General features: G+C 37.0%; 1 protein-coding gene across 16 annotated transcripts in view; it reads left to right on the forward strand.

The window, feature by feature from the left end:
• RUFY3 (RUN and FYVE domain containing 3) overlaps nt 1-15,553 on the forward strand; it is an 84,877-nt gene that overhangs the window by 48,365 nt on the left and 20,959 nt on the right. For all 16 annotated transcript variants that reach the window (XM_059065775.2, XM_059065779.2, XM_067035799.1 and 13 more), the window contains 6 exons: nt 672-789; nt 1,627-1,728; nt 4,565-4,688; nt 5,813-5,874; nt 7,089-7,154; nt 8,383-8,452. In XM_059065775.2, coding sequence (XP_058921758.1) covers nt 672-789; nt 1,627-1,728; nt 4,565-4,688; nt 5,813-5,874; nt 7,089-7,154; nt 8,383-8,452 — 542 coding nt within the window. The remainder of the gene's footprint in view (nt 1-671; nt 790-1,626; nt 1,729-4,564; nt 4,689-5,812; nt 5,875-7,088; nt 7,155-8,382; nt 8,453-15,553) is intronic.

The following is a 15,553-nucleotide window of genomic DNA, read 5'->3' on the forward strand; positions in this document are numbered from 1 at the left end:
GCTTGAATTAATATTAATCCATTGGAATGCAACCTATGTGGGTGCAGAGATATGTTTGACTTAAAGGAGGTATAGTGCTTAAAAAATACAGTCTTAAAAGCTAGAGCTGGAAGCGCTGTTACAAGTGTCTAATTCCAGATGGCAGTTGTGTTTCACAGATGGATATAGATCTAGAATGGGATGTGACTTGCCCAAGATCACACAGTGAGTGAGGGCAGAGCAAGTGCTAGAACTCAGATCTCCAGACTCTTGCATCCATGCTGTTCCCACTTAACTGTGAGCTTTTGAGGACAGGACCTGGTCTTATTCACCTTGGCTTCTTTTCCTCCTCCCGCTCCAATCTTTGATAACCTGTTCTTGGATTACATATTCTTTTCCACTGGACTGTTTTCTTCACTAATATCACACAGCTTTAAGCATGATATTGTTAAAATACAGCTAGTCCATAAATTCTTCCTGAAAGAGGAAGGACCGAGTCTTGGAAAGTAGGGGGTTTTTGATTTTTATGAAATGTTATCTTTTGTGAAAGCATGAATAATTTTAGAACTGTCTTAATCTGGGATTAACTCCCGAAAAAGCACACTGAATAGATGGGAGAGGGTATGTGTGTGTTGAGAGTGTGTTTATGTTGTGAAAAATATTAAAATATTGCTTTGTTTTTATCGCCTTAGCTAAGAAAACTTTTCTTGGACAAAATAAATCCTTCTGGGGGCCTCTAGAACTGGTAGAAAAGCTTGTCCCAGAAGCTGCAGAGATAACAGCAAGTGTTAAAGACCTTCCAGGACTTAAGTAAGTTTAAGGTTCAATTCCGTGTGTCAGGGAAAACATTCTTCTAAACTACCTCCTTTAGGAGTGAGACTAAAGACAATGGTGATCATAATAATTTATTTCATAACAGTCCAAAATGCAGAATGCTGTTATGAGTAAGTAATGTTATGAGAGAACTGGTAGTGTAGAATAATGAGAAGTGTGAGGGATAATTATTATTAATCTAAGAAAGGTTGTCTTCATGTCATGTTAAAATACCAAATGTTCTCTTTTTTTTAAAGCACTTTTGGGTATCAGCTAGTGAGTCTCAAGAAGTTAGATCTAGGGAGGTGGCGTGTTGGACTTAAGACAAACAATGTGTTTGATGAGAACCAAGATTAAAACAGTTGTCAAGTGAGCCTCAGGAACTGACACCCGGAACCTGCCTTGGGACTTGAAAAAGAGTGGTAAATCACCTTCCCAAATTAGATTGGTCTAATTGTAATCAAGTAGAGGTCTAAGTGGCCTGTGTCCTGATTATTGTTATTTGGGTCCTTACATGATCCACACTAAATTTATGAGGATTTACCAAAACTAGTCTGATGGAGCATTTTCAATTTGGCCTTCCAGAGGTCTTGTCTTCAAATCATAGTCTCATTCAGTAATTAATTCCTCACGAGAGCATTTGTCCCAAACATACCCCTGGCTCCCACTGGCCCACACAGAAGTCCTCCCACAGGGGTGTGGTGGGAGAGGCTGTGCGGAGCACGTCCTGTGCACCTTATACCGGGGGGTGGGGGGGGCGTTAGCGGGAGTAAATGGACCTGTCCCACTGTGGCCTCTAGCTCTGCTACTTTTAGTTGGTTTCTGTTTTTGTAGGACACCAGTAGGCAGAGGAAGAGCCTGGCTTCGTTTGGCATTGATGCAAAAGAAACTTTCAGAGTATATGAAAGCTCTGATCAATAAGAAGGAACTTCTCAGGTATGAAGATCTTCTCGTTGAGCTTCCTTCTTTTTCTCTCCATGTTCTATATCATATGAAGCTGAAGCATATAAATTTATCATTTGGGGGGTCAGAAACATTTGATTCATGACAATTTCACGTAGCTCAGCTAATACCTTCTCCCACATCACACACACACATACGCAAGAATAGATGTTTTTATATTAAGTGTGTTCACACTGTCTCTGTGGCATATGTATGGTCCTTTGCAGGACAGGTCAAAACTTAACACCTTTAGAAAACAGGAAAGGCTTTTGACGCCTTAGCATATACCCAGGCTCACTAAGACAGGAAGTTGACATGTAACATAAATTTCAAATACAGCACACACAAAAATTTCCAGTTGGGTCATAGGTACAAATGGGAATGAGAAAACAATAAAGCTTTGAGAAGAAACATAAAGTAGACAAAAATTTCTTAAACACAATAAGTTCTACCTGTGAAGGAAAAAATGGCTAAATTGGTTACATTAAAATGAAGAACTTCTGTCCATCAGAAGTCACTCTTGAGATTAAGAGTGAGAGGTAGGGCTTCCCTGGTGGCGCAGTGGTTGAGAGTCTGCCTGCCGATGCGGGGGACGCGGGTTCGTGCCCCGGTCCCGGAAGATCCCACATGCCATGCACGGAGAGGCTGGGCCTGTGAGCCATGGCCGCTGAGCCTGTGCATCCAGAGCCTGGGCTCCGCGACGGGAGAGGCCGCAGCAGTGAGAGGTCCGCGTACTGCAAAATAAAAAAAAAAAAGTGAGAGGTAACCCATAACTCTAAAGGGGACATTTGCAATACATAATACATATATTCAACAAATTATGCATACTCATGGTGTATAAAGAACTCCGTCAGTCCAAAAAGAAAAAGGCAGATGAGCAAAGACAGAATTGGGTAAAGGACTTGAACAAGCCTCTCACAGAAGAAGAAATTGAAATGGCCAGTAAACATATTAAAAGATACCTAACTTCATTAGCCATGTTGTAAATTCAAGTTAAAACAAGAGTGTGATAACCTCACACAACCACCAGAATGGGTAAAATGTAAAAGACAGGTAATCCCAGGCGTTGGTGAGGATGTGAAGTAACTTTAATGTCCTGCTGATGAGTGAATTGGTATAGAAATTTAAGAAAACTGTTTGTCATCCTCTATTAAAGCTGATCATGAGCATTCCTTGTGGTCAAGCATTCTGCTTCTAGTTATTACATCCAATAAAAAAATGCATAGTTATATCCAACAAAAGACACGAGCAAGAATGTTCATAGTTATTACAATGTTTGTACCAGCCCCAAATGTTTGTAATAGACCCCAAGTATCTATTCACAGTAGAATGGATAGGTAAATTATGGTATACTCATACAATGAAATACCGTATAGCAACTACACACAGCCATATGGATTAATCTCACAAGGGTAATGTTGGGCAGATGAAAACAGACATGAAAAATACATCCCGCATTATTCCATTTATATAAAGTTCAGAAACGTACACAATTTATCTTTCATGATAGAAGTCAGGAAAGAGCTACCGCACAAGGTGGCTTTGGAGGTCCTGATGATGTACTGATTTTTAATATAGTGCTGGTTGCATAGATGTGTTTACTCTGTGAAAGCTCATTCCACTGTATTGTATGATTTGTGTACTTTTTTATATATACTTTATAGGTCATTAATATTTACTAAAAGAAATTCAGGTATAGCAGACTGCCTCTGAGAAATATTGTAAGAAGAATAAGTAATCGAGAATTTAAAGACATGGCTGAATTTTTCAAGAGCCTAGTTTTTACAAAAAAATTGCACTGCAGATCCTAACATGGAGCATTGTTTTAATGTTGCTGCAGCTGCGTGTGCCATTGATTGCTGTTTTCTTGCCTAAGAAAATTAAACAAATCAGGGGAAAGAGAAACAGTAACCATTCTGGAGAGCTTATTTATTTCCACAAGGGGAAGGCTCAGCTTTCCAAGGATCAAGCTTTAAAGTGGTGTAGAGCCTAGTGTTCAGGCTGTAGGCGGCTACAAAAAATTATATGATTCAATTGGGGTCTGAAGAATTAGCTCTTCATCCAGCAGAGCACCAGAGTAAATGGATTCAGTCTTACGAACTAGATGGAACACTTTTTCATACATATTTTCACTCACTTTGACTCAGCACTTTCACACCCTAGGTATGTCTAACAGAAATGCATGTGTATGTGTACCCAAACCCATGTGCAGTAGTGTTCAGCAAAGCACTGTAGCCTGCACAACTGAAACAGCAAATAGAATGAATCCATTGTGGTATATCCCTACCATGGAATACTGTCCAGCAGTGAAAGTGAATGAACTACTATTGCATACAACAATACAGTATATGTATTACTAAATCACTTTGCTGTATACCTGAAACTAACATAACATTATAAGTCAACTATACTCCAATAAAAAATAAAAAAATTTTAAATATATATAAAATTAAATTTAAAAAATAAAAATAAAGTGGATCAGAAAAGCAATTTTTAAAAAACAAACTAATCGGTTTTTTAAGATGCATGAAAGATTGAAAAATTATCCCCTGGTGCGTTGCAAATACAGCTTTGTGGCAGAAGCATGAATGCTCAGTTCAGTGAAAATACCATTCTTATCACTTTTCTTTCAGCTGGACTGTCTGTTATCTAGAGTCTGTCTGTTCATGTCCCTATTATCTAAAATAAAGTATCCAAGTAATCCTTGTTTTTACTTTTTTGCTGTTATTATAGATGACCATATTTAACCACGAGGCAAGTGCTTTCCTCCTTGTCTCATGCTTACATCATTGGATTCTTGAGTAGAGTGTTTCATGGATTTCTCTTACAGTGAATTCTATGAACCCAATGCCCTCATGATGGAAGAAGAGGGAGCCATAATTGCTGGTCTGTTGGTGGGTCTGAATGTCATCGATGCCAATTTCTGTATGAAAGGAGAAGATTTGGACTCTCAGGTATGTGGAAGATACTTGGTTACCTAGTGTGTCACTCTGAGTTCTGTTATCTCAGAATTTGGACTGATCAGATTATACCAACCAAATTAGGGGAACTTCTATGATTCATAAATAGGATTTTCTTTATTTTTGATGTGAATATAAAAAATCTGTTTGTTTTTCCTTCCAGCTTAGCTTATTTATGCATAATGAATGTTTTTCAAATTCTTGTCTTAACTGTGATCCCTGTTAAAAATATTTTGCACAGGGTTAAAAAATATATATATAGATAGATAGATAGATAGATAGATGTGCTGTGTGCTATGTGGTTCAGCGGCAAACATATCTATATATGTTTGCCGTAGCATCTTATGGAAAAACCCAAACAAACTTTTTGGCCAACTCAATATATGTACACACACATATAAGCCAAAATATATACACAGAGGTTTAGTAGCGGAATAGTTTAAATAAGCAAGAAAGAAAGAAATGTTAAACCTTAATTTATATTAAGTATTCATTTAACTTTCTTAGTCATGTCCTACTGACTTAATCTTGGTTCTTTACTTACAACCCTTGTCAATTCTTTTTTTTTTTTTAAGGAGCAGCATTTTTTTTTTTTTTTAAGTTACCTTTTCCAACTTTTTTTTTCCTTCTCTTTTTTTGGCTACGTTGGGTCTTCGTTGCTGCGCATGGGCTTTCTCTAGCCGTGGCAAGCAGGGGCTACTCTTTGTTGCAGTGCACGGGCTTCTCATTGCTGTCGCTTCTCTTGTTGTGGAACGTGGGCTCTAGGCACGTGGGCTTCAGTAGTTGCAGCACACAGGCTCAGTAGTTGTGGCTCACAGGCTCTAGAGCACAGGCTCAGAAGTTGTGACACACAGGCTTAGTTGCTCCGTGGCATGTGGGATCTTCCCAGACCAGGGATCGAACCCGTGTCCCCTGAATTGGCAGGCCGATTCTTAACCACTGCGCCACCAGGGATGTCCCGTCAATTCTTGATTATAATAAAACATTAAATTTTTATTAAAAATTTCTAGTAATTGTCATGACTGTAATACTATTTTGAGTGCCTAAAAAGAGACATTGTGTTATGCCTTGGGAAAAGTATCTAATTTTATATTGCATTCTGAACATTCTCTCTGTAGGTTGGAGTTATAGATTTTTCAATGTATCTCAAGGATGGGAACAGCAGTAAAGGTAGTGAAGGGTATGTACAAAGAAAATTAGTTTTCTTTTTTCTTTAATGTTCTTTGATAGTATTTAAAGTTTACAACAGTACTGCTTTAACAGATGTGCTGACAGAATTTTTGATGAGATAGCTTTAATAGAATCTTGTCCAAAATATCTGACAATTATGCTTGCTAAACCCTAAAAGGGATTTTAGTTAAGTAGATTTTCCTACTATGTGGCTCAGAGGCAAACAAGATAAAAATTTTTATAAAAGGAATCAAGTGCTTCATCTCTTAAAAGTAATGTTTGGAAACATGGTTTTCTTGACCAGAAGGATTGCATTATCAGTTTGCTTAAAATTTTCACTATTACATGTGCATCATGGGATTATGTAAAATGCTAATATTAGGGGGAGCTGAGTATATGGGAACTGGGCACTACTTTTACAACTCTGTAAATCTAAAATAATTTCAAAATTAAAAGTGTTAAAAATACTCATATGGTACTTGGAAATTAGTGATCAGAAACTCACCTTTTACCCTTTATAAATTTAGCAGTTGAAAGCATAATTAGTCTGAAGTTTTTAACCTTAGGCATTGAGCTAAGATTATATTGCTTGTCCTTTAAGTAGTTGTAGAGGTATGTGGCCTTGAATTTTGTCTTTCAGTTGAAAAGTCTGTTTAACTTTTGCCTATTCTAGATTAGCTGCTCTCAGACGTGAACCTTCTTTTTCCACACTTAATTTACTCATGTAATAATAAACACCTGATCTTTGTGAAAGCCTTTTTTACCATTCACTTTGAAGCCACACAGCAGTTAAAGGCAAATAAATATATAGGCTTTGAGAACAATAATTATTTCACCCGAATAAGCTTAATTCAATTCCTATGACAAATGGAAAATTGTTATGATAAATAATACTAACAGAGCTAAAAAATAACTATCAATTGTGAGAAGAAACTTTTTATTCTTTAAATACCTCTAATAGATTGTACATTATACCTATAACCTAAGTTATTAAGGTATATAAGCTATAGCAAGAGCTTTATTAATATGCAGGGGTGGTTTCCATTTTAAAACTCCAAGTCTCTTGTTGATATGCCAAGGGGATTATACATCAAGTCTGTCTTCTGATTCAGTGTGTCTGTGCCATAATTTCCTTTCTATGTTTTATGAAAAGATTGGGGGTGGGGCATCTTGGTATTTCTAATGTTATTTACTTTTTTTCTATGTTTTATTTTTTTCCCTCAGAGATGGCCAGATTACTGCAATTCTGGATCAGAAGAACTATGTAGAAGAACTCAACAGACATCTGAAGTAAAGAATGAATAAATACTATTACTTTACTGGGGGTTTTGGTGTGGAGGAAGGGAAAGGTAAACTGATGAGCTGTTAGGATAAATTCAGACAATACTCAACAAATATATATAGAATTACTGCTTACCAGGCACTGAGCTAGACACTGGATATGTGGCATTTAACTGTTCGGGGAGCTTTAATGAAAAGAAGAACTCTTAAATTTGTGACACAGACTGTTGAAATTGGAGGTCTTCTTGGTTCGGTAGATCCAGCCACATATTTCAGGACTAAATCTTGGGTAAAGCACTCATCACTTTAGTACCTTTAATTGTATCTCGTTGGTCCCTTGCATTTCTCATACATTGGATTGATAGTATTAATTTACCCTTTTTCCACCATCACTACCCTACCATTAATTTACCAAGTACTCACCAAGTATTTTTCATGACCAGATTATAAAACAATCTCTCCTTTCCTGAGGAGAGCTATCCAAAATTTATTGGTATTCTCAAGTACGCTGATGGTCTAAAAACTGTTGAATAATTCAGAAGAATTAATATACCCATTAATTACCTTATTTATAGTTCTCTTATGAAAGATAATCATTTTAATTTAAGTAAGACCTAAAATGTGACTATACCAGTATCAATATAAATTATAGTCTTGGTTCCATCTAGAAAACTCAACAACAATTTAAGTACATTTTCTCTGGGGACTGAGTACTAATAATTAACTGAAAGTAAACTGTGGAGATGTTAGCCTAGCAAAGATGTGGTTACAGTTGACAATGAAATACAAATATGACCCTATTATTTACTCTTTCAATGCCTCCATTTCTTTATCTATAATAACAACGCCATACCTAGCACATGGGGTTGTTGAAAGGAGTAATTAAATAATGCAAGTAAAATCAGTTAGAAGAGTGCTTGGTATATGGCAAGCACATCATAATTCATGTAGCCCATTATTATTATTACTATTATTATTATTATTTAAGTAATCAAAGTTTACCGTGTAGTGCATCAACTCTTTTATTTCATCAACAAATGCTTATTAAATACAAACTTCAGTGCCAAGAATGTAGCAGGTAAGACACACATCACCTTGTAAGCTGTCTTAGAGCCTACAAGTCTGTCAAGAATTATGGACAGTAAACAATGAAAGTATAATGAGTATTTTAAAAGAAAGTACAGGATATTGCTCTGTTTATCAAAAGAGACTATTTTGTTTTTTCTTCTGTCTGTAGTGCTACTGTAAACAACCTTCAGGCAAAAGTGGATGCATTAGAAAAATCTAACACTAAACTGACAGAGGAGGTAAGTGTTTTGGAAGTTCTTTGATTGACTTATAGAATTTAGTAGAGTGCATTAGTGGAAAATAATTTCTCTGGAGCCTGGAAATAAAGGACTTGACTTTTCAGATAATATCTACTATAGGACTCCTTGTTCTGACCAAGAATGGCCAGCTGGCTTATCTGAGGGGTCTCAGTTATCCAGTTGGACTATGAAGGCATAGAACCTGGGCTGATCAAATATTTTGCTTTCTTTTGTGAATGTTTTGTCTGGGCTAGCCTAGAGTTAATGTTTAGCAGGTAGTGTGATATTCATCATTTACTCATTCATCAAACAATTTGGGTACTACGTATGTGCCAGAGCTAGACAAAGATTTATATCTGCCAGGCATTGATTGATTTATTTGTGCCAGATTGGCAAGTTCCTGCCTTCAGGGTTTTATTTTCTCCTTGGGGTGATGGGGTAGATGACATAAAGAACACGGGTCAGAAGACCAGTACTAATAATGAACTAACAGTAAACTGTGGGGATGTTAGTCTAGCAAAGATGTGGTTGCAGTTGACAATGAAATACAAATATGACCCTATTATTTTCTCTTTCAATGCCTCCATTTCTATCTATAATAATAACCCCATACCTAGCACATGGGGTTGTGGAAAGGAGTAATGAAGTGTAATGCAAGTAAAATCAGTTAGAAGAGTGCTTGGTGTAGCAGTAATTCCTGTTTACATGTCATGTGCTCCTGAGTAAGTAAGTCACTTGACCTCCAAGAGGCCCAGTTCCCTAACTGGCAAATTAGAGTGTTTCCCCTTTTAGCTCACAATTACCCTGAAGATCAAGTAAGAATATACATGTGAAAACTCTTAGAAAAGTCCCTAAAATTAGAATAGAAAAATAATCTCATATTTTACTTCTGATTAATTTTTTTTCCCTAACTTACCAAAGGCTAAGCGACATATTTTTTTCTTCAGTAGCATTAGATGTTTCTATGAGAAACCTTAAATAAAAATTTTTAGGTGGCAAAGACTTTATCTTCTCTTTTTCAAATTATAACTATCCTGTTACATACAGTGAGATAAATTTGGTTAAATACAACAACATAGATGGACCTGGAGGGTATTGTGCTTAGTGAAATAAATCTGAGAGAGAAAGACAAATACTGTATCTTATTTAAATGTGGAATCTAAAAAATGAAACAAACAAATGAATATAAAACAAAACAGAAACAGACTTACAGATATAGAGAACAGACTAGTGGTTAACAGTGGGGAGGGGCAAGATAGGGGTAGGGGATTAAGAGGTACAAATTATTATGTATAAAATAAATAAGCTACAAGAATATATTGGATAGTATAGGGAATATAGCCAATATTTTATAATAACTTTAAGGTTATAATATATAAAAGTATATAATCTACATATTTTATATATAGATTTTATATATATAAAGTATAATCTATAAAAATATTGAATCAGTATGTTGTACACCTGAAACTAATATAATATTGTAAATCAGCTATACTTCAAAAAAAAAATTTTGGTCTAAAATAAGCAAGTTAACGCACTAGTCAGGAAACGCTATCTAATCGCATTTTTTTCAGAAGGAAAAAAATCATTGTTCATTGTTATAACCTTAAAACACCTTCCATATTACTCAGTTCTGGGGGCTTTATTTTTGGATGTAGATTCTTAAATTATATTAAAACTTTAATTTATTGACATGACCTTTAGAATTTTATCTCACAAGGCTTTGGAAACATTCTGCACAGCAATTTTCTACTGTGATTCTACTGCTGTTATATTGAGGCAGTGTGGCATATTAATTAAGCATGCTCTCCAGAGCGAGACTTCTTGAATTTGTGTCCCAGATCTGGCGCTTGCTAGCTTTCTGATCCTGGGCCAGTTACTTGAGCTCCTGTTCTTTGGTTTACTTATCTGTAAAATGGGGAGAAGAAGAAGAAGAAGAAGATTTTTGTGCAGATTAAATGATTTAATGCATAAGGGCCTAGACCAGTGCATGACACATCATAAGCATTCAGTAAATACAATCGTAAATTTTATTCCCTCAGTCACAGGACTTGTGTTCTTGGCCTAACTTTATCTTACCAACAATATTAATTTATTCATTTATTTACCTTACCAGTAAGATTTATTTTCTTAAAGCTTTGAACTTTTAGAGATAGGAAAGCACTATGTGTAGACTTTATAAAGAGCAGACAAGGCTAATAAGTTCTGCCCTCTCTCATTTCCATCTATTTTGGATTTAAAGGGACCAGTAAAAAACAAAACAAAACAAAAAAGACCTCTTTTCCCCTCCTGAGTTCTGAACCAATATGACAAAATGAGAAGAACTGAGCAGATGAAGGTAAATAAACATCCACTTTATGTTGGTAACGTTGACTTAGAAAGTCCACTTGGATCTGCAGTCGTCACTGGTAATACTTTCTCTGATGATGAGACCTTGGAAGAAGCAGTCCAAGCTGCACTGGATCTAGAGAGCAGACCCGCTTGCCCAGAGTTACTTCTTAACGCATTTTAGGCCCACGGAGCAGAGAGAGAAATGGGCTGCCGTACCTGCCTCTAGAAAGCCTGCCTGAGCCTGGCTTCTCTGTACTTACATAGTAGAACAGGAACCAAGCAGAGATGACGAAAAGGGAGACTAGCCTGGCTTAGAGGAGTCTGCTCAGTTCCTTTCCTAGCCTCATTCAGGCACCTTCCAACTCTCTGTGGGAACTGAGCTCGGTAGGTGCAGAAAGAGCGTTTCCACCGTACTCTTCCCTCCAGTGGAATAGGGTTATAAACATTTCCCCTAGAGATACACTGCCAATAACATTACCTTGTCTTTGTAGGTGCTGAAAAGAAAAATCTCTTTAACGCTTAATGGCATCTTTTACAGTGAGAACTTTGGAGTTCATTTCTTACTCTCTTAAAAATTATATGTAGGGACTTCCCTGGTGGTCCAGTGGTAAAGAATCCACCTTACAATGCAGGGAATGCGGGTTCGATCCCTGACCAGGGATCTAAGATTCCCATATGCCGTGGGACAGCTAAGCCCACGTGCCTCAACTAGAGCCCATGTGCCGCAAAAACTACAGAGCCCACACGCTCTGAAGCCTGGGCGCCACAACTAAAGAAGAGAAACCCACACACCACAACTAGAGAGAAGCCCACACACTACAGCGAAGAGCCCGCACACCACAATGAAAGATCCCACATGCTGCAAGTAAGACCCAATGCAGCCTACAATAAATTAAATACATAAATAAATAATAAATAAATCTTTAAAAAGAAAACTGAACTTTAAAAAAATTATCTGTTAAAGGTTTTATGGAGGGTTTCTAAGATGGGTCCCAAGACATGAAGTGACCTCTTATACATTTTAGAAATAGGTTTTTTTCAGGAGACCTTCAAGATGGTGGAGGAGTAAAATGTGGAGATCACTCCCCTCCCCACAAATACATCAGAAATACATCTACATGTGGAACAACTCCTATAGAACACCTACTGAACACTGGCAGAAGACCTCAGACTTCCTAAAAGCCCTGTGGCTGACAGGGTCTTGGTGCTCCGGCCAGGTGTCAGGCCTGTGCCTCTGAGGCAGGAGAGCCAAGTTCAGGACATTATCCACCAGAGACCTCCCAGCTTCACGTAATATCAAACAGCGACAGCTCTCCCAGAGATCTCCATCTCAATGCTAAGACCCAGCTCCACTCAACAACCAGCAAGCTACAGTGCTGGACACCCTATGCCAAATAACTAGTGAGAAAGGAACACAACCTCACCATTAGCAGAGAGGCTGCCTAAAATCATAGTAAGGTCACAGATACCCCAAAACATACCACCAGACACGGTCCTGCCCACCAGAAAGACAAGATCCAGCCTCATCCACCAGAACACAGGCACTAGTCCCCTCCACCAGGAAGCCTACACAACCCACTGAACCAACCTTAGCCACTGGGGGCAGACACCAAAAACAACGGGAAGTACGAACCTGCAGCCTGCAAAAAGGAGACCCCAAACACAGTAAGTTAAGCAAAATAAGAAGACAGAGAAACACAGCAGATAAACGAACAAGGTAAAAACCCACCAGACCAAAAAAATGAAGAGAAAATAGGCAGTCTACCTGAAAAAGAATTCAGAGTAATGATAGTAAAAATGATCCAAAATCTTGGAAGTAGAATGGAGAAAATACAAGAAACGTTTAACAAGGACCTAGAACAACTAAAGAGCAAACGAACAATGATGAACAGCACAATAAGTGAAATTAAAAATTCTCTAGAATCAAAAGTAGAATAACTGAGGCAGAAGAACGGATAAATGACCTGGAAGATAAAATAGTGGAAATAACTACTGCAGAGTAGAATAAAGAAAAAAGAATGAAAAGAATTGAGGACAGTCTTAGAGACCTCTGGGACAACATTAAATGCACCAACATTTGAATTACAGGGGTCCCAGAAGAAGAAGAGAAAAAGAAAATATTTGAAGAGATTATAGTTGAAAACTTCCCTAATATGGGAAAGGAAATAAGTCTAGGAAGCTCAGAGAGTCCCATACAGGATAAATCCAAGGAGAAACATGCCAAGACACATACTAATCAAACTATCAAAAATTAAATACAAAGAACAAATATTAAAAGCAGCAAGGGAAAAACAACAAATAACACACAAGGGAATCCCCATAAGGTTAACAGCTAATCTTTCAGCAGAAACTCTGCAAGCCAGAAGGGAGTGGCAAGACATATTTAAAGTGAGGAAAGGGAAGAACCTACAAACAAGATTACTCTACCCAGCAAGGATCTCATTCAGATTCAGCAGAGAAATTAAAACCTTTACAGACAAGCAAAAGCTAAGAGAATTCAGCACCACCAAACCAGCTTTACAACAATTGCTAAAGGAACTTCTCTAGGCAGGAAACACAAGGAAAAGACGTACAATAGCAAACCCAAAATAATTAAGAAAATGGTAATAGGAATATACGTATCAATAATTACCTTACATGTAAATGGATTAAATGCTCCAGACATAGACTGGCTGAATGGATACAAAAATAAGACCCATATATATGCTGTCTACAAGAGACCCACTTCAGACCTAGGGACACATACAGACTGAAAGTGAGGGGATGGAAAAAGATATTCCATGCAAATGGAAATCAAAAGAAAGCTGGGGTAGCAATCCTCATGTCAGACAAAATAGACTTTAAAATAAAGACTATTATAAGAGACAAGCACACTACATAATGATCAAGGGATCAATCCAAGAAGATATAACAATTGTAAATATTTATGCACCCAACATAGGACGACCTCAATATATAAGACAAATGCTATCAGCCATAAAGGGGGAAATCTACAGTAACACAGTCATAGTAGGGGACTTTAACACCCTGCTTTCACCAATGGACAGATCATCCAAAATGAAAATAAATAAAGAAATGCAAGCTTTAAATAATACATTAAACAAGATGGCCTTAATTGATATTTATAGGACATTCCATCCAAAAACAACAGAATACACTTTCTTCCCAAGTGCTCATGGAACATTCTCCAGGATAGATCATATATTGGGTCACAAATCAACCCTTGGTAAATTTAAATTTAAGAAAATTGAAATCATATCAAGTATCTTTTCCAACCACAATACGATGAAGCTAGATATCAATTACAGGAAAAAAATCTGTAAAAAATACAAACACATGGAGGATAAACAATATACTACTTAATAACAAGAGATCACTGAAGAAATCAAAGAGGAAATAAAAAATACCTAGGAACAAAAGACAGTGAAAACACGATGACCCCAAACCTATGGGATGCAGCAAAAGCATTTCTAGGAGGGAAGTTTATAGCAGTACAGTCCTACCTCAAGAAACAAGAAATGTCTCAAATAAACAACCTAAGCTTACACCTAAAGCAATTAGAGAAAGAAGAACAAAAAAAACCCCAAAGTGAGCAGACGGAAAGAAATCATAGAGATCAGATCAGAAATAAATGAAAAAGAGATGAAGGAAATGATAGCAAAGATCAATAAAACTGAAACCTGGTTCTTTGAAAAGATAAACAAAATTGATAAGCCATTAGCCACACTCATCAAGAAAAAAAGGGAGAAGACTCAAATCAATAGAATTAGAAATGAAAAAGGAGAAGGAACAACTGACACCACAGAAATACAAAGATCACGAGAGGTTACTACAGGCAACTATATGCCAATAAAGTGGACAACCTGGAAGAAATGCACAAATTCTTAGCAAAGCACAACCTTCGAAGACTGAACCAGGATGAAATAGAAAATATAAACAGACCAGTCACAAGCACTGAAATTGAGACTGTGATTAAAAATCTTCCAACAAACAAAAGCCCAGGACCAGATGGCTTCACAGATGAATTCTATCAAACATTTAGAGAAGAGCTAACAGCTATCCTTCACAAAATCTTCCAAAATATAGCAGAGGGAGGAACACTCCCAAACTCATCCTACGAGGCCACCATCACCCTGATACCAAAACCAGGCAAAGATGTCACAAAAAAAGAAAACTACAGGCCAATATCACTGATGAACATAGATGCAAAAATCCTCAACAAAATACTAGCAAACAGAATCCAACAGCACATTAAAAGGATCATACACCATGATCAAGTGGGGTTTATCCCAGGAATGCAAGGATTCTGCAGTATACGCAAATCAATCAATGTGATAAACCATATTAACAAATTGAAGGATAAAATCCATATGATCATCTCAATAGATGCAGAAAAAGCTTTCAACAAAATTCAACACTAGTTTATGATAAAAACCCTCCAGAAAGTAGGCATAGAGGGAACTTACTTACTTCAACATAATAAAGGCCATATATGACAAACCTACAGCCAGCATTGTTCTCAATGGTGAAAAACTGAAACCATTTCCTCTAAGATCAGGAACAAGACAAGGTTGTCCACTATCACCACTATTATTCAACATAGTTTTGGAAGTTTTACCCACAGCAGTCAGAGAAGAAAAAGAAATAAAAGGAATCCAAATTGGAAAAGAAGAAGTAAAGCTTTCACTGTTTGCAGATGACATGATACTATACATAGAGAATCCTAAAGATTATGCTACCAGAAAACTACTGAGCTAATCAATGAAT

This window comes from Kogia breviceps, chromosome 6 (genome assembly GCF_026419965.1).
Source record: "Kogia breviceps isolate mKogBre1 chromosome 6, mKogBre1 haplotype 1, whole genome shotgun sequence".
Classification (NCBI taxonomy): Eukaryota; Metazoa; Chordata; class Mammalia; order Artiodactyla; family Physeteridae; genus Kogia; species Kogia breviceps.